An 18,353-nucleotide genomic window follows, 5' to 3' on the forward strand; every position below is an offset into this window, starting at 1 on the left:
TAGGTTTGAATCGAAAAATATAAATATTTTTAATTCATAAATGCGCTACAGTTTTACATATCACATGCATACTTCATTTTCAACTTCACATATACAGTTATGAAAAATTTTATAGAGTTGAGTTTTGAATTCTAAAACTCCTATGCCTATCACTGTGTTCATTTGTACCCCGAAATGAGCTATTACATTCTAATCTTACACTTGAGCTCAAAAACATCTAAATGTAAATTTTTGCTCAGAATTTGATGAATTTTTATATGCTTTGTCGAAAAAACTAGAGAAACGAAAAGGCAGGTAAAAATGTATGTCTGGGGCGAAGTAGGAGAACTGTTTCGAGTGAAAGGAACTGCAATTCCATTGTCTCATTTATCTTATTTTGATACGAATGAAAGTTTGTACGCTTGTCTTCATTGGCGTGAATGAATAGGGATTGTTCAAACCAGAAAAAATGTTTTTTCATACACCAATTTAAAAATAAAGAATATTTATCCAACGTTTATCCAATATTATGTTAGGCTTCCTTTAACTTTAGCGACGACTTTATTGCGCCGCGGCATTGAACTAATGGCAAATGTAAAGCCTTGGGCTCTCTTTGTTAACCGAATATTTAAAATGTGTTAAAGAATTGATATGACAGTCAGTCCATTGTGGAAATCTTTATTTCTGACAAATAATTTTTTACCTAAAGAAGCCCTGATTGATGAAATTTCTGAAATATTTTGCCTATATGGTCACGATGGGCTGTAAGATTGTATTTAATACAAATTTGGCTCCATAAAAGGCGGAGCATTAACTTGAAAGTCAGTTGTCTATGAATAGTGCTCTTCAAGCCTCTATAAGTGGTGTTTGTCACATAATAGCTTTTACTCTTCCATCTATTAGAGTCAACTGCTAAATTCCATAATAGAATCAGGCCGCTCGACTGCCATCTTATCTATCAGTGCACTCAGTTCGCGCACTTCGCCGTACATTAGTGACGTGCCCTCAGTTAGAACTACGGCAGTCGTTTCTAGGTTACCGGAACGGCTTGGATTTATATCCGGCAAAGCACTGTCACTTCAGCAGCATTACCCGTAATTGCATGGGGAATGTTTATGCTGATACAACAAGAACAACAACTTACCGTCAGTAAAAAACAAAAATAAATAAAATAAAATAAAAAATAAAAAAAATTCTTAACTTTCTATTCGCCTGAGAAAATAATTTTTCACCAACTCCTTCGGTTCAATCACGAACTGTTTTCGTACAAATTTCATTGCCGCCGCCTTCTACCAACTCTATCCCCATATCTTCGGCAGATTTTTATCTTTTTTTTCAAACTCACGCGTTCCATCTTACCTTGGAGAGATGTACTAAGAAAACTCTTCTAAGATTTTGGTCACTTTCAATAATTTTCTTAATATTCTAAATACTTAAACTTTTACTGCAATTGGGAGATATTTTGCACAAATGGCAAATGGTATTACTAAAAAGTCGGTTACCTCATGCCTCCAGGACCGTATAAGTGCCAACTTCTTGCCTGGCGGATTTGTATGCCAGCATATTTTAAGTCTTAGAGATCAAATATATAATATTTATTACAAATATTTTTAATATGAAATATTTATTGTAGCGAGATTTTTTAATAAAATACTCCTCACATTTCTTACAGATGGCTATTCCACCTCCTCCGGGTCCACCCCCGCCACCAGGTCCACCACCGCCTCCGGCAATGGGAGGCCTAAAGTTAGGTGGTGCCGGTGGCGGAGATGCGCGTTCAGCACTCCTACAATCGATACAAAAGGGCACTAAACTAAAAAAGACAACGACAGTTGATAAAAGCGGACCAGCCCTGTCAGGAAAGGTGTGTCTATTGTGATAATGTTATTCATACATATGTACATATATATATTACATAACATTTTTGTTGTTTTTTTTTTTTAATTTTATGGCTTTTCATTACTTGTAAATAAACAGCTGCATTTTATTTTCTTCTTTTTACGATTACGCACAGATTTGCGATTCAACGTCATCCGCAACGAGTTCACCGAAACGAATACACAACAATAACAACAACAATACAAGCAATAGTAATAACAATAATGTAGGCAATGGCGCACCAAAACTGGGTGGCCTATTCGAAGGGCTGACCTCAATGCCCAAACTGAAGCCAGTCAATGGCAGTAGTCGTGGTGAGTAAAAACAACGCCTTTTTACATTGCGCACACATACTCGTATTGTGTGTATGTATGTGAATTTGTGCGTATGAGTATTTGTAATGAGTTGTTTGGCACTTGCTAACTATTGTGTTTTGTTTTTTTTTTGTCAATTTGCTTCATGGCATTTAGCACAAGCACCGGCAGTTCCAACAGCGTCCACGGACTCATCTGCAGCGAGTAGACGCAACGACACATCACCACCTGCAAATGCCAGCAGTGGCAACGGCAACAGCTGTAATGGTCCATTAGATTTCAATGCTGAACTAACAAAGCATCTGACACTGAAGCGACAGAAGCAGCAGCTGCAACAGCCAGTCAATGCGACAGAGGCGAATTTACGCACAAATCGTGGACCACCACCTCAGCCGCCATCGACGCCTCCGAAAAATCTTTCAACGGTAAAGATAATACTTAATTATGGCATGAAAATAAGAAAATGAGTAGAGAAAAACAAACAAGAAATATGGGATGGCATAGCACAGGAAATAAACAATTAAGTGGCGAGAAAATTTTGCAATGAACATTTTTGAAGGTGTAGTTGTGGAGAATTCGTATGTATATTTGCAGTTTATTTTGCAAAAGATGTGCGAATAAAATTTTGAGTGCTGTGCTGTTAGGCTATAATATTCATATGCACATTTCCCCCTCTTTTTAGATACTTATGGCATTTGATTCTACCACATACACTTGAAAATTTAATATACAGTGCTGCGCAAAAAAATTGCTATGTTCTACAAACCCGGCATTTCTTTATAAATTTTGTTCATTTAATTTTTATTAAATAATATTATTATTCGGTCGTGACGTCATTTTAGAGGAGCTACGTTAGAGGAGCTACGTTAGAGAATTGAGAGGAGAATGTGCAAACAGCCAGCTTTTGATGACAAAAAGAAAAATGAGGTTAAATTAATGTAAACATTGGAAGAGAATAGAGAGAAAATAGTTGTTTGTAATAGCATAAAATGTAGAGAAATCTCTAGATTTGCGTTAGCTTAACCCCATAACCTACAATGACGGGCATAGCCCACGTACGATGGTCGGGCCAGACCTAAATATTACGGGCATAGCCCGCGTTTGGTGATCGGGTCAGAAGTGAATATTACGTGTGCCATGGTGTGGGTTAAAACTAGATGATTTAAAAAAATTGTGCGAGCTTGTACACGATTTCGGTCCAACATCTTCGAATATAAATCGTAGGTTAAGGGATTAACAACTGATTTTGTCAATTTCCTTAAGAACCGGTTAGCGATGCCACAATATGCGTTGTCTACTTTATTTTCTCAACCGTACATGAAACCGGACAGTGACAATTTGGACGAATGTTCAATGATCCATTTTTATTTTTTTTTTGTTTTTTAATTTTCATACTTTATGAAATTCAACCTCTGTTTGGGTCTTCTATTTAGACTTATTTATACCCAAAATACATTTACCAAAATGTGATGGAATTTGACACTGCTCTCATAAGAAATATACTATAATGTCAAATTTAAAAAAAAAAATAACCAATTTTAATTCGTTTGTTTACATTTTTTTGACATTATAGTCCCTTGCCAGAGAGCCGTACTGAGTTGTCAATCACACCTTGACAGTTTCTTCGGCAAGAAAGCAAGTGTTGAATCATATTAAGCGTTGTTTCTGTTCTCTGGGCCGTTGATCTGGTAGGCTGGAGAACGTCCATTCAAAAAAATATTTGTTTCACTCACCAATTCACCCACCTGCATACATATTTATATAAAATGCAGGCGGACTGTGACAAAAATCTAGCACATTCAATGTTTTTTTTTTGTTACAGCGCAAACTTTTAATTAAAAATTAAAAATTCATTAAAATCAACAGTTTTTTCGATTTAAATTTAATTTTTTTTTCACTCATACTCTACATTCGTATAAAGAAGTAAAAGGTTTTAACAAAAATGTATACGAAAAATAGTTCAAAACGTACTAAGGTACCAAATATGGGGCGGCAAAAATTTAGCACACTTTGATGAAAAATTAAAAATTATTGAAAAATTATTTAAACCAAAACCATATTGATAATAAGTAGTTAGTTTTAGCAAAGCTCTTGCTTATTAAGGGCCTCTGGCATTTGTTCAAATAACACAAAATTTTTGTATGCAATCCGCTTGCCAAAAATGAATTCAATGCGGCATTGTAGCGAAATTCTATTACCATTTTATCGCGCCCAATTAACACTTATTAGATGAAACCGGCATTTAAATAAAATTTGCTAAATTTTTATCAATAGAAAATTACCTACTAGGCGCAGCTCAATATTCTTCACCAAGTTTTGATATTATAAAAGATATGTACATATGTACTTTTTTTTTGTGTTAAACTGTACATATCGAAGTCGTAGAAGATTTACAAAGTGTTTTTGTGTGTATGGGAGAATTTATTAACAGATTTATAAGAGCACATACATATGTATGTAGCTATTCCACGAAGATTTCCATGACGCGTCTGAATAAATAAACAAATTTGACATTGGAAATCTTACGAAATCATTATAGATATGTATGTGCTATATTAGGTCCATAGTTTGCATTCATTGTGCGTGAGGCGGTGGGTTGAACATTTAAAAATGTCTACCAGTAAATATGTATGTATATGCATGCATATTAAATTTTTATTCATATAAATTGTGTGTATTACGACGAAACAGTTTTTTTAATCTAAGATTTTCGTAATTCACAGGAAGTCCGCAAGTGCCTCATAAAGTCCAAAAAAACCTTTGTAATCAAACTGTGGGGGGTTAAAGTGTTAACCATGGATTTTTTTTTTTCAAATTGCTCAATCTTGTTCTTTAAGACTTTACAAGACTACACATTCGCATGAAATTAGTAAAGGCGTCTCATCGTCGTCAAGTTGACACAATGGGTATTCTTGGCAGCAATCATTTTACAGCTTCTACAGGGTTGCCAATATTCGGCGGACCCATCTGGCAACCCTGTATCTTTTGACAGAGACGTCAGATCGCTTAATGACATACCGCGTTGGAAGCGTCAGTCCAAGCAGATTTTTACCATGGAACAGTACACGCCACGCGAGCGCTTCCAAATTGTTGAAATTTACATTCAACAAAAGAAGTCAATTGTGAAAACTCAACGTCCGTCGGGTCCGTCGAATATGGGCAACCCTGTACAGCACCTTTGAACAGGTCTGTCAGACAATGTAAAGAGTCTTTCAAAAAACGCGTGTATTGTTGTTGTTGTAAAAATTTAGATTCTTTCAGGTTTCACTCTCTTTATTCAAAATATAGCTCTTAACTTAACATAACTGCATGTAAAAATTACATCATTTTGATGTCTACAGGCAGTCATACGAGAATTAACATTTTCAAGGACTCACACACAAGGCTCACACATTATCGCATTGAGTTTAGCAATCAGTAACAGTAACAGCTCTTTCATTTTAATCTTCGAAGAAAAACGGCCAAACGGCAAAAACCACATAAAACAGTTTAATTAATTTTTTGAAATTACGCGAGGGTTTTCTTCTCCCAAGATGCGACAATTTTGTTCATATCACGAATTTTACGATTTGTAGTTCTTAAAATCCGCAGAGTTTCATATTAAGTTTAAATAATTCTAATGCGTTATTCAACCGTGTAAAATTGTACATCTGTCTACAAAGGCAAATGTTAAAGATGACATAAAAAAGGTACTGTCTAGGAATTATTCACTACTGACATGGACACGTCATTTTTGAAAGATTTTTTATTATTAGAATAACAATGCACTATACCCACGTTCCCACATCCGAAATGGCTTGCATTTAAGTTCGGCCGAGTTATATTACTTCAGTAGTATTCCACAAAACAAAAGATGATTGGGGTTTATGGGCTATTAAAACAACAACAAACCATTCTCTTCGGAGAACACTCGATTAGTGATCGTTTTCAATCTCATTTTGGCCAAGTTAACATAGCATTCTCTTTTTAACTTTCCTCAGACTTCTTACTCGTAAATATAAATTCCTTAATAAGACAACGATTAATTTTTCTTTTATTTGTATTTGGATAAATTTTGTTTGGAAGTCTACGCCTTATGCTGACCATAGGATCTTTTCACCGTAATCTCAAACTATCATATTGTTTTCTGTGTGTAAAAAAATCAACTAATCATAGGGGAAAAATTGAATTACCTGTCAGTTAAATGTCAATAAGAATATTGTGTATGGGCGTAGTATTGTGGAGATAAGTGAACACAATAGACCTTTAGGGTGAAATGCATATGTATATCTAAGCACAAAGAGCTGGCGTCTTAATTCTTTTTTCGTTGATTAGTGAAGTCTTCTGCTTTGCTTAATGTATCATTGAGCAGCTTTTTGATGGCTAAAGTACAGAGAAAAAATTCTTTTAATAAAATTCCAAAATTCCGTTTACTATTGTAATTACGTAATTTAGAATTACTATGGAGTATTTCAATCATATCATCATTATCGTCATTTCCTGTTAATTGTGGTGATTCACCTAGAATCCCACTTGCGCTTCCACACCGAACTGGTTTACCAGTTATTAACGGCATGACTATATTCAGTATGTGCGGTTTAAGAACCTTATCAGGTTTTTGACATCTAAGCCAGACAGTTGTTCGAGACTCGAACAGCAGTGTGCCCAGGATTAACATTCTGTTATTCCATAGAGCAGGGGAAATGGAAGATAATTTCCTTTTTCTTCGGTTGTTTACAACTGTGACAGTATGTGTTGTGAAGATTCCTTGAGGGTTCCAGTCCAGAGCTTGTAATGCTAAATTCAGTGCCGTCTTTCCGCAAGGTATGGCCAATCCCCCTCCATTTGCGTTCTCCGATTTCTTTTGCAATAGGTTTTTGATGACACCGTCTATGCAATTCAGCGTTGGATATCCAGTTGTCTGGCCACTAAATACGTAGAATTAACCGCTGCCTAAGTACTTCGAAATTTCTTCTTTGTTCTTTTTAATTCAAACTACTAAATTTTAACATTCATTGTTAACGAAGTTCGTTTGAGAAGTCAAAGAGATGGCACTCTCGCGCGTATTGAGGTTATGTTTGTTGGTAGCATCTCTTCGAAGAACGCATACTAGATTTCAGCCAGATCGGTATATTTCTTTGTATTCGCCATTCGTTTTAATCGAGGAAGTCAAGTTATTTTCCTTTTCCATCACGCCTCAGCACTGTAGTCTCAAAAATTAATGGAACCCTATTTCCAAGTTGTTTCACCTCCCCCTATTCTCCAGGCTTGGCTCTCTCGGATCTTTCAGACTACTATTTTTGCCACAATTTGAAGAAATGGCTGGCGGAAGAAATATTTTATTCAAACGAGGAGTTGATTGCGGAAACGGGTGGCTATTTTTCAGACTGCGATAAATCCTATTATTCGTAAGATATCAACAAACTAGAACAGCGTTGGACGAAGTGTATGAACCTAAAAGGAGACTATGAGGAAAAATTAAAAAAAGTTTATCCCAAGCAATTAAGTAGTTTTTTATTTTCGTACGGACTTTTCAAACGACCCTCGTATACTTAATTACGTTTTATTCTAAATATTTATTCGAAAGAAGATTTCTTAAAAAAAATATTGTTAATATTATTATATTTTTTGCCACGTATTTTTACAATATTTTTGCATTTTTTTCTTCTCTTTCTATTCTTTCCCTTCCCCTTGCCTTCATTGTTCACATAGAGCGCCTCCGACTCAGTGTTGGAGAAAACGAGAAATGCCAGCGCGTCGTCTGGCGTCGTACGCGCTAGTCCGTTGGCGACAAATCACAACAACAGCAAAGCATCATCACCTACGCTTTCGGAGAGTAGCAATGGCAGTAACAAAAAAATCGCTGCCATCACAAGTAATAGCAGCAGCAATAGCATCAAAAGTAAAGCGGCCAGCTTGAAGTAAGTGAAGTGATTTTAATACAATACATACATACATACTTTTTTGCACTACTTATTACATAAATAAACACATGCATACATACATACTTATTCATCATACATTCATATACATACATATGTATATCTATATATAATATATTTTGCTTCAATATGTCAATAGTTATTGTATAGCTAAGTAAATATGTATCTATTACAAGTGAATATTTTAACATACATACATATGTATGCATTTTTAGCTTAATGTATATTATTTTTGTAAAGAAAATGCATTCATACTGTAGTATATAATACGAATTCATAAGTATGCGCCTCTTTACGTTGGTTTCGCTGCGTTCGCTATCCACCTGCTTCGCTACAGTCTTTGTAAAATATATCTACAGCTTATCTTGGTTTTGCGGTTGCACCAAACACGCGTCAACTACAAGCACAAATACACAGCAGCATATCGACATACAGACCTACTACATATCTACTGCTATATAATGCATAAAAACGCCTCAGATACATGCCCACTTACATACATACATACATATCCACTTACCTACTTATCATACGAATATTGCAGTCACCTGCTTGTCAATATTTATGTCACGCGCAGTTTTGCAATTTATCTATTTTTTCATATGTTGTACTCTTGTAGACTTATAAAGCTCTTCCAAGCGCAAATCTTATTTTATCACCGAAGCATCTCCCGTCTAGTTATATTTTTACTTTTATTTTTTAATACATCTTTTATGCGCCTTCACATTTTCGACTCATTTGTATTCGCGTTGATTTCATTGTTGTTTTTTGGTTGTTGTTTTTTTTTTTTTTTTTACCTTTTACCGCTGTTTCTTTATTCAAATACATTTTTGGCTTTTCATTGATAACTTGCCGAGAGACTTTTCACTTTGTACTGTTAATTATATAAAAAACAAATTACGTTTATAAGAAATGAATAAAAAAGTATATACAGTGCACTCGCGGTAACTCAAATAGCCGCTAAGTCGAACGACGTGCTAACTCGAACACATTTTTTCCCCTATTGACTTCTTTGTAACTCGAACAATAAAAAAGCGCTATAACTCGAACAAAAAAACAAATTTATTTGTACACACATTCTTTTCAAACATGTACATTTTGTACATAGATACATATGTAATAGTATATGTATATAAATTATATGTATACTAGTGTATTGTCCATATGAATATTTCGGCGTTAATATCCCGTTAGTTTTCTGGGAACAACATCTTGCATTGACCAAATTGCTTTAAATTTGTCATTTGTAGTATATCAGTGCACGTGAGTAATGGATCGTAAAAGGTTGAAGTGTTTAACATTAAAAGAGAGGGCTGAAGTCCTTAACAAAATTAAACGTGGACGTAGTGTTACTTCTCTAGCGAAGGAATATGGGGTAGCCAAGTCCACCATAAGTCTTATAAAAAAGAAAGATAAGGCAATTTATGGCTTGCACTAACGCTACCGGCAACCATAAGCTTAAACTTCTCGTTATTGACAAAGCAAAAGAATTCCTCGTGTTTTCAAAAATTTTAACTGTCCGGTGGAGTACAAAAATTCCAAATCAGCCTGGATGACTTCGGCGATTTTCAAAGACTGGTTTCATAATTCGTTCGTGCCGCAGGTAAAATCCAGATTCATTAAAACAATTTTTTTAACCAAGTTAAATGACTTTAATATTTAGGTAAGAAAAAATTTGAAAGATGGGGATTACCTGAGAAGGCTCTTCTTCTAATTGATAATGCCCCATCACATCCCAACGAAATCGAATTAAAGTCCGAGGATGGTTTAATTTTAACTATGTTTATGCCGCCGAATGTGACACCATTGATCCAGCCAATGGACCAAAATGTAATTCGTATAACGAAACTATACCACAGAAATTTTCTACTGGCTTCCATTTTCAACAATCGATCGAAAAATCGATATCGATGACTGTTTTTTTAACATAGCACACTCAATTGATAAGTCGAACAAATTCGATAAATCGAACAGCGCCTGTTTTAATTAGTTCGAGTTATCGCGAGTGCACTGTATGACCTTTGATTGGTTTCTGTTGTCATTAGAGAATCTGATAGCAATTTTTAATGGAAATTTTATTGGAAAGAATGCATTTAAGCGTAAAAAAATGGCAAAAAAATGAAGAAAATGTTCGGCCTATTTGCTCCATAATGCAGATTAGCTGCAAACGCTTCCATTGCTTTATCTTGCACTTGCACAGCGTTTTAAAGCTTCGGGTCGATATCTTGAAATTTAGCCCATTTGCATCAGCTCCGGCAAATCTCACAATCCAGGAAGCAACCATGTACCCTATGATCAAAAAGTACCTGGAATGTTTAATTTAAACAAACCGCGCACGGGGGAGCTGGTCCATACTTTTTACTTATGTTGTAGGGCCAGCCAGTCAATAAAGAATATTATGTATCCGTTTTAAAACGTCGGTGGCCGCCGTAGCCGAATGGGTTGGTGCGTGATTACCATTCGGAATTCACAGAGAGAGGTCGTTGGTTCGAATCTCGGTGAAAGCAAAATTAATAAAAACATTTTTCTAATAGCGGTCGCCCGTCGGCAGGCAATGGCTAACCTCCGAGTGTATTTCTGCCATGAAAAAGCTCCTCATAAAAATATTTGCCGTTCGGAGTCGGCTTGAAACTGTAGGTCCCTCCATTTGTGGAATAACATCAAGACGCACACTACAAATAGGAGGAGGAGCTCGGCCAAACACCTAACAGAAGTGTACGCGCCAATTATTTATTTATTTTATTTAAAACGTTTGAGAGATGCTGTACGTCGCAAACGGCCGGAAATGTGGGTAAACAATTCTTTGATTTTGCATGATGATAACGCGCCATCGCACCGAGCCCAAGTTATGCTGGGTTATTTGACTAAACACCAAGTAAATACTATCGTGCAAGCACCATATCCACCTGATATGACCCCGTGCGACTTCTTTTTGTTTCCCAAGTTGAAGTTACCACTTTGTGGAAGGAGATTCCAGTCGATAGAGGAGATCAAAGAGAATGCGACGAAGGAGCTGAAGGCCATCCTTTCGTCGGCCTACCAGGGGGGCATGAAGAACTGGGTTAAACATCGGCACATGTGTGTTGCTTCAGACGGATCATATTTGTTTTGTTTTATTTAAACATTCCCGGTACTTTCTGATCATAGGATAAACTAAGGTGTATTATCTAAAAACCAAAAAATCATAAAATGACATTTATTTTGTTGGAAAATTTGGTCGGCCCATGACGTTAACCATTAAATAAGATTTGGTTCATAGAGCTCTCCTTTTGCAAAACCTTAAAATCACTACTTGTGAACTAAGTAATCCACAAATGTTCCTACGCATCCATGTATGAAATATTGTTGGAATGAATTATAATTTGGTAGATAATGTCATGGCATTTTTTTTGAATATGATGTCCGGCATATATCCACCGTGGCTACGAGTTACATAGTTCATTCGATTAGTCCAATTTTTGACTATTTTTTTCAATAAATCTAACCATTTGGAGTCAATGGTGGCTTGAATATTGCAATAAATCGATTGTTAAGCGCGATGTATGAAAAGTTGCTGTGCCATCTTGTTGGAAACAAAGATCGTCAGTGTTTAGCTGAATAATTTTCGGAAACAAAAAAATCAGTCAGCATGGCTCAATAGTGCTCGCCATTCACCGTAACGGCAGTTCTTTCCTCATTTCGAAAGAAATAAGGACCGATGATGACGCCAGCGTGTAAACCGCATGTAAAATGGTTGAAGGGCTCTATGAACTTCGAGAACAGATTTATTTATTTATTTAATTTTTTTTCCAAGTAATTTTCCACAATTTGTAAACGATTCATGATGACTTGCCAAACCTTACTGAACTGAAATGTCAACACAGTTTGCCATTCTCAGCTGGAAATCCATAGTTAGCAATATCGATAATGCTCCTGTCAACTTTCCAACAACTTCCTTAGGATGAAATTGAAATTTTCCGAAGAAATCATTGCATAAGTACTTACACCCCTACTATCCTGTTGGAAGGTGTATAATTTTTGCAAATGGCGTCGTACGTTAATAAGATTTGACATTTGTGAACTACACAGCTGCTGTATACAAACAGAAAAGTAATGAAATAATAAAGGTTTCCATTACTCAAAATAATTTTTTTTTTGTCATTTAGTAAAAAAGTTTTTCAAAAACAAAATTCGATGAGTTTTTCCGCCATCTTGTATTTAAAAACTGTCATGTCGCGAAACTCTCCGCAAATCTTAACACGCATACTCTTACATATTTATTTCTGTATTCATACATTATTTTTCGCTTATCTTCTATTTTGTACATTATACTTTATGTTTTTTTTCTTTTCTTACGCTTTTAAATATACATCCATATTTTCTTTTTTAACAGTTTATCGTTAGGAAAATCAAATTCCAATTTTGTAAATAATAAAAGTAGTATGTTTAATACAAACTCTTCTTCAACAACTACAACAACCACGCAATCAACGACCTCTTACAATTCTACCAACAACATAACAACCACAAAAACATCAACAACTACAAATAACAATTTAAACAACAAAAGCAGCCTGAACATCACACTGTCCAAAACACAATTCCAAAAGCAGCAAACTTCGCCCGCACCCAGCCGAGGCAGCATCCTACCGAACAAATCATCCTTATTTGGCACAAACGGCGTTAGTAGTGCGGCAGGTGCTGCAGCGTCGTCGGGTAGCACCAATTCCCTCGCTACGCCTACCCCAACATCCTCGCCGGCTAATAAGTCGCCGACGCCTAGTATGAAGCCGGTACCGAATCATGGCAAACCGAATTTTGCGCCCAAACCGCCAGGATTGCATCAATTGGCATTGGCGAGCAGTCAGCGACCGACAGTGTCCCGTCATCACAGCATGAAGTCCCCAAGGTATAGAAGAAGCAACAGCATCAAAAATATAAAAATAAGCAAAAAGAAAAACGCATGTCTAAATTTACTGAGTCTAAGGGTTTATCATAGTAACTTGAAGGAATATACAGAATATATTATTTAATATATTTTTTAATATCTTTAAGTTTAGAATTTTGGGTAACGGAGGAGGATTGCATGTGCGAGATTTGAAAATTGTATTGTCATACAAATGCATATAGAAAGTGTTATCAACTAACATGGGAGAAGCTACATACATTTATTTCCTCCTGTAATTATTTTGCTATTGACAACAAATATCACAAAATAAGTCATTTTCGTGCGGTAGAATCTGGTTAGTTTTTAAAACTATGTAGCAACATACAACATACTATTTGTAAATACTGTACCATACATTTTTTAGATTAAAGGTCAACTTGTACCCATTTGTAGCCCAATGAGATCAAGCAGTCTCCGTTTTGCAAACAGGTTTAATTTTGCTGTGAATCGCCCAAAAGGTGGCAAATTACGCATTACATTCTTTAATGAATGTTTTTAATTTGTATTATATTAAAGCTTCTAATAGAAAAAAGTAGTTACTAAATCGAAAGAAATACAAGTCCAGCTGCAAATATAATATTTTTATTTTGAGTTCGAAGCCCATCCACCCAAATTTATTATAAATGCGGTCGCCCTTCGTTTGTGTTCGCCATGAAAAAGCTCCTCATAAAAACCATCCGCCGTTCGGAGGCGTCATACAACTGCATGTCCCTTCATTTGCTGTTGTTCACACATAAAATTGGAAGAGGAGCTCGGGTAAATATCCAACACCGCTTAAGAGGTTTCAGTAAAGTTTCAGAAATTTCAGTCGAATAAGTTCCAGCTATTTGAAATCAGAGAAAATTCATGAATTGAATTGATGTGAACTCAAAAAAAAACTATAGGGTGGGCCATGTAAAATTTGCTTTTTGAAGCGGGGCATAAAAAAAACGAAGCAATATTTTTTCAAACGTTTTTTTTATTTTGAAGATTGAACATTGTCATTTATGAATGAAAAATAATATCGTTCAAATGACTGCCACGACTGGCTTTACTGTAGGCCATTCGATCAACCCAATTTTTAAGCACATTTTCGATTGTTTGGGTTCCAATTTCATGATGGGCAACTTCGATTTCGTGTTTTAAAGTATCAATCATCTCTGGATGGTTCGCATAGCATTTGTCCTTATCGGCTCCCCACAAAAAATAGTCCAACGGGCTTAAATCACAGCTCCAAGGCGGCCGATTGATATCGGAATTCAAAAACGGTAGCCAAAAGTTCGAGTGTAACTTTGGCAGTGTGACAAGTTTCACCGTCCTGTTGAAACCAAATGTCGTCCATGTCATCCTCTTCAATTTTTGGAAACAAAAACTCGTTGAGCATGTCAGGGTAACGCTCGCCATTTACTGTAACCGCGGAAGAAGAAGAAGACTCACCACTTTGGGAATAGGTTTTCAATATTTCCCAATTTCGGTCAAGCGTATAGCGTCCCATTTCTTAAATGTGAAACCTTTAAGTAAATTATGAACACATTTGACATGTCATTTGTGTTAACATTCTCAAAAAAATAGGTGGTTCAAAAAGCAAACGCTATATGGCTCACCCTGTATTTCTAACTTCGAAACTGCGGCAAGGCTGTAGCAAAAATCTACTATTTTAACCTGCAAATACCATATATCGAGCCGAAAGTTTTATAAGCTTTTGAAAGAACGAAAATGTGTGTATCGGCAAGTAGAAATGTGCTGTTATATTAGAGATTAGCTCCAAAAATGTTGCAGGCATTGAACAATGTTCTTGTTCAGTAAGCATTACACTTTTTTATTAAAAATTAAATTTTCAATGTTAGGTTAGGTTGAAGTGGAACTGCTGTTTGATATTAAAAAAGATGTACTCCATATTTGCCCACGATTTTTTAATCGAAATGAGTCAAAAATTAGTTGTTTTCGAGATGTTTTGAGAAAAAAATATATAAAAAAAAAATTTGTTTAGTCATACACATAGGATTATTTCTTACGCTTTTATAAAATTTGATCAACGCTAACCTAAGCTACATTCATCAACAACTGCATATACGTTTTGCAGTAGATACGAATTTAAGCAAATTGTACGTAGTAGCAATCCAAGTACAAGCAAAACATCAAATCTGTTTTCATCTCCCCACCGAGCAGTCAATCAAATTTCTACTCATGCCATTTGACAGGTGTTCTAAGCCATTTCATATAAAACTGCGTCACGTTTTATGTAATTTATAAGAATTTGTTTTGAAATACGACTGTTTTTGCTGACCACATAAATTTTCAACTCTGTTCCACAGATCACCGCCAATTACAACGGCAGGTGCGCCTCTATTTCCAACTCAACAACACTTTGGCACAATGCGCGCACCACTTTCTCAACTGTGTCAGTCGCAAGAAGCTATAAATAATAGTGGTTTGCGCATGGCACCGAATCCACCAATTGGTAAGCATAAAATTAAATTAAGTAAAAATATATATATTTACTACCTTTTCCTTTCAATGCCCTTCCCTACAGGTCGCCCTACAGTGGCGCCACCCAAACCGCCATCAGTGAAACCACCACCACCGCCCACACCAGCGCGCAGTGTCTCCAATTCCAATTTGAATAGTATTGTAGGACAAAATACATCCGCATCAGCTGGCACTGGGTCGACTCCATATAGCGCTGTGAATACTACACTTATCTCTTCCGTAACCAGCAATTACACTTCGCCACCCACCACGCAGCCACCTTCCAATTCTTCTTCTTCCAGCAGTGTATCCGCATTGCGTGATCAATTCCGTAGCGCTACAAATGCGACTCCACCACCGCCGCCACCCACGGCCGCCACTGCGGCCAATGCGAAGTCAATAGGCGGAAGTCAAGGTGGTCCAGGTAGCCCCGGTAGCAGGCAATCGTTGAGTCGTGAAAAGGCGATAAAGCCAATCATATTGAATGGTGGACCATTGAATGCGCCTCCACTGCCACCGCATCGGACATGTCCAGCGCCACCACCACCGCAGCGACAAACTAGTAATGTGAGTAATACTCGTATTTCAATTTAATTAATTTTTTTCCTTTCTCAATGCATTGGGCGAATTTTCCTCGAATGCCATGTGCAATTCATCCAACATATTTAGTTCCCATTTGCTTGTGGTTGGACGTGTTTATGAATGAACACGTGTCCTCTAGGCATTCTGAACATTTTAAAGAACTCGAACCAAAATAGAAATGATAAAGAGCACGAAAATATCGTTACATTGCAACAATTCGCAGCACACAAAGGAATAAGAGTGAAACAAGCTGTATGAGATTTTAGGGGTGCAATCTCGTGGCACTCGCTCTCAACACATTTGGTGTCTTCTTTTTGATTTTGTTTTTGGCAGGGCTGTTGTCAGTGTTGTCGTTGTCATACAGTTATGGCAAATAAAAGGCAGGTACATTTTTTGTTACAGGACCGTTGAGAAAATTTTAAAATAAAATATAATTTTTGATTAAGGAAGATGGAGTAAAAACATCAAAGAATGATTCATGAGTATTTAGATAGAATGGGCAAGGCAACTGTATAAGTGTTACAGGTGACCCCTGTGAAATTTTATCAAAAACACTTAAGAAAAATTATATATGAATATGCACATGAATCAATATCAGCAGTTATACTCCCTATATATACAACCATGTCGATCGAAGTTCAATAAAGAATAGGATCTCCAGTCGAGACCAAGCCCTCATAGTTTTTTGGCTGAAGTGTGGGCAGTATTCCTTTGTCAATAAAAATATTATCCAATATCAATAGAAGAAAGCAACGAAGGTAAATTTCTTGTACCTCATATTAATTGATAGAAGGACCTTTTGTGACAGATTCTTAACGATCGTGCTGTCGGAAGGTCTGCACAAAGCAAGCGATATACTCTGTACTCTGTGAATCTCCCTTCCATTCATTTAAATTTTATATAATATACTAAAAAATATTATTTGTTCCTAATGAAGGTTGAGTATAGAAGTGAATGCATTTCAAGAACTTAAAGCTTAAAAAGCTACTGAATAGAATCCCTTTAGTTTTCATCTCCTATGGGCAAGTTGACAGCTTTTACAAATTTACACTGTGATCAAAGCATAAAGAGCAAAGTAGAGTTGAGCATACAACAGCCCGCGGCACTTTATTTTATTGCAGCTTTCCGAAATACACATTTGACCCATACATTTTGGAAATTACTGTTGAAGTGACATTCCTTTGTCGAATAGGAATCCGACTCGAACCGGTATCTAAGCAGCGCGCTTGATGAGACTTGTAGAGTGTGTTGGGAGAGTGCGCTTTCTTTCCATGCGAGGAAAAAGTATACTGAATTTAAGCCTAATCGAAACACAAGTATGATTTTTACCAATATCTCAACCACTTCGCCATCTAGCGGAAAATTGCTAATAGCTAAATTACACTTTGAAAAGTTCTCTAGCTTTCAATGAAAATCTTGTCAAAATTTACTCAGCCGTTTAGCCCGAACAAGTAGTCAGGCAGATAGGCGGAGAGACAAACAAACTCATGTATAGCTTCACGGCGGTATCTATTTACCGTATTTAACCCTCCGTTGAGCACCCGTGTCTGGCGAGAATCTTTCGACTTTGGACGTGATTTTAACAAATTTCTATTATAGCTAACGACTTGAGCTTCCAGGTACTTTCCTAAAATTTAATTTTCTATCGATTTATGGATATAACCTTTTAAAAAGGATTCTCGAACAGAACGAAAAAAAGGAAAAGTTGCCAGACCTGATCGCCCAACGGAAGGTTTTAAAAAAGAGACCCAACGGAGGGGTAATTAGCAGAGAATGTGTCTCTAGTTTTTCTAGTAAATTGGAGCCATAGTAAATAGAAAGCTTCAAGACTATAGTTTTTTTTTTTATATTTTTTTTTATATTTTTTTAGTATATTTATTTTTTTCTTGTTTTTTTTTTAATATTTTTTTCTTGCTTTTTTTTAATTTTTTTCTTGTTTTTTCTTGTTCTTGCTTTTTTTATTTACATTTATTGTTTTTTTTTTAATTTTTTTTCGTTTTTCGTTTTATTTATTTTCTCTTCTCCCACCAAAAGCGCAATATGTAGCAAGAAAACTGAAACATTTTTCAAGCTGGTGACAGCACTGTCACGGTGGTATCCATCCTCTGGCGTTCCTCTTAGTCTATCTGCATTTCGCCTCTCTTTCAATCCTACAGCCATTAAAAATATAGGCCAATTTTTATTTTGTTGTGTTACGCTTGTTTTTAGTTTGGTTCACAGCTTTTCACGCATCGTGTTGGCGTAGGTTTCTCTTGCTTTTAATAAGGCAGGTGATAGGGTGCCACACATAAGTATGTCCTGCGT

At 36.2% G+C, this 18,353-nt stretch overlaps 1 protein-coding gene across 4 annotated transcripts in view; it reads left to right on the top strand.

Annotated features, from left to right (window-relative positions):
- LOC128867678 (WAS/WASL-interacting protein family member 2) overlaps positions 1–18,353 on the top strand; it is a 56,440-nt gene that overhangs the window by 34,653 nt on the left and 3,434 nt on the right. For 3 of the 4 annotated variants that reach the window (XM_054109113.1, XM_054109115.1, XM_054109114.1), the window contains exons 2-8: positions 1,652–1,843; positions 1,994–2,171; positions 2,328–2,596; positions 7,863–8,071; positions 12,465–12,980; positions 15,314–15,459; positions 15,532–16,034. In XM_054109113.1, the coding sequence (XP_053965088.1) occupies positions 1,652–1,843; positions 1,994–2,171; positions 2,328–2,596; positions 7,863–8,071; positions 12,465–12,980; positions 15,314–15,459; positions 15,532–16,034 (2,013 nt within the window). The remainder of the gene's footprint in view (positions 1–1,651; positions 1,844–1,993; positions 2,172–2,327; positions 2,597–7,862; positions 8,072–12,464; positions 12,981–15,313; positions 15,460–15,531; positions 16,035–18,353) is intronic. The other variant, XM_054109116.1, reaches the window with a different exon arrangement.

The sequence above is a fragment of the Anastrepha ludens genome, chromosome 6, assembly GCF_028408465.1.
Source record: "Anastrepha ludens isolate Willacy chromosome 6, idAnaLude1.1, whole genome shotgun sequence".
In the NCBI taxonomy this organism is placed as follows: domain Eukaryota; kingdom Metazoa; phylum Arthropoda; class Insecta; order Diptera; family Tephritidae; genus Anastrepha; species Anastrepha ludens.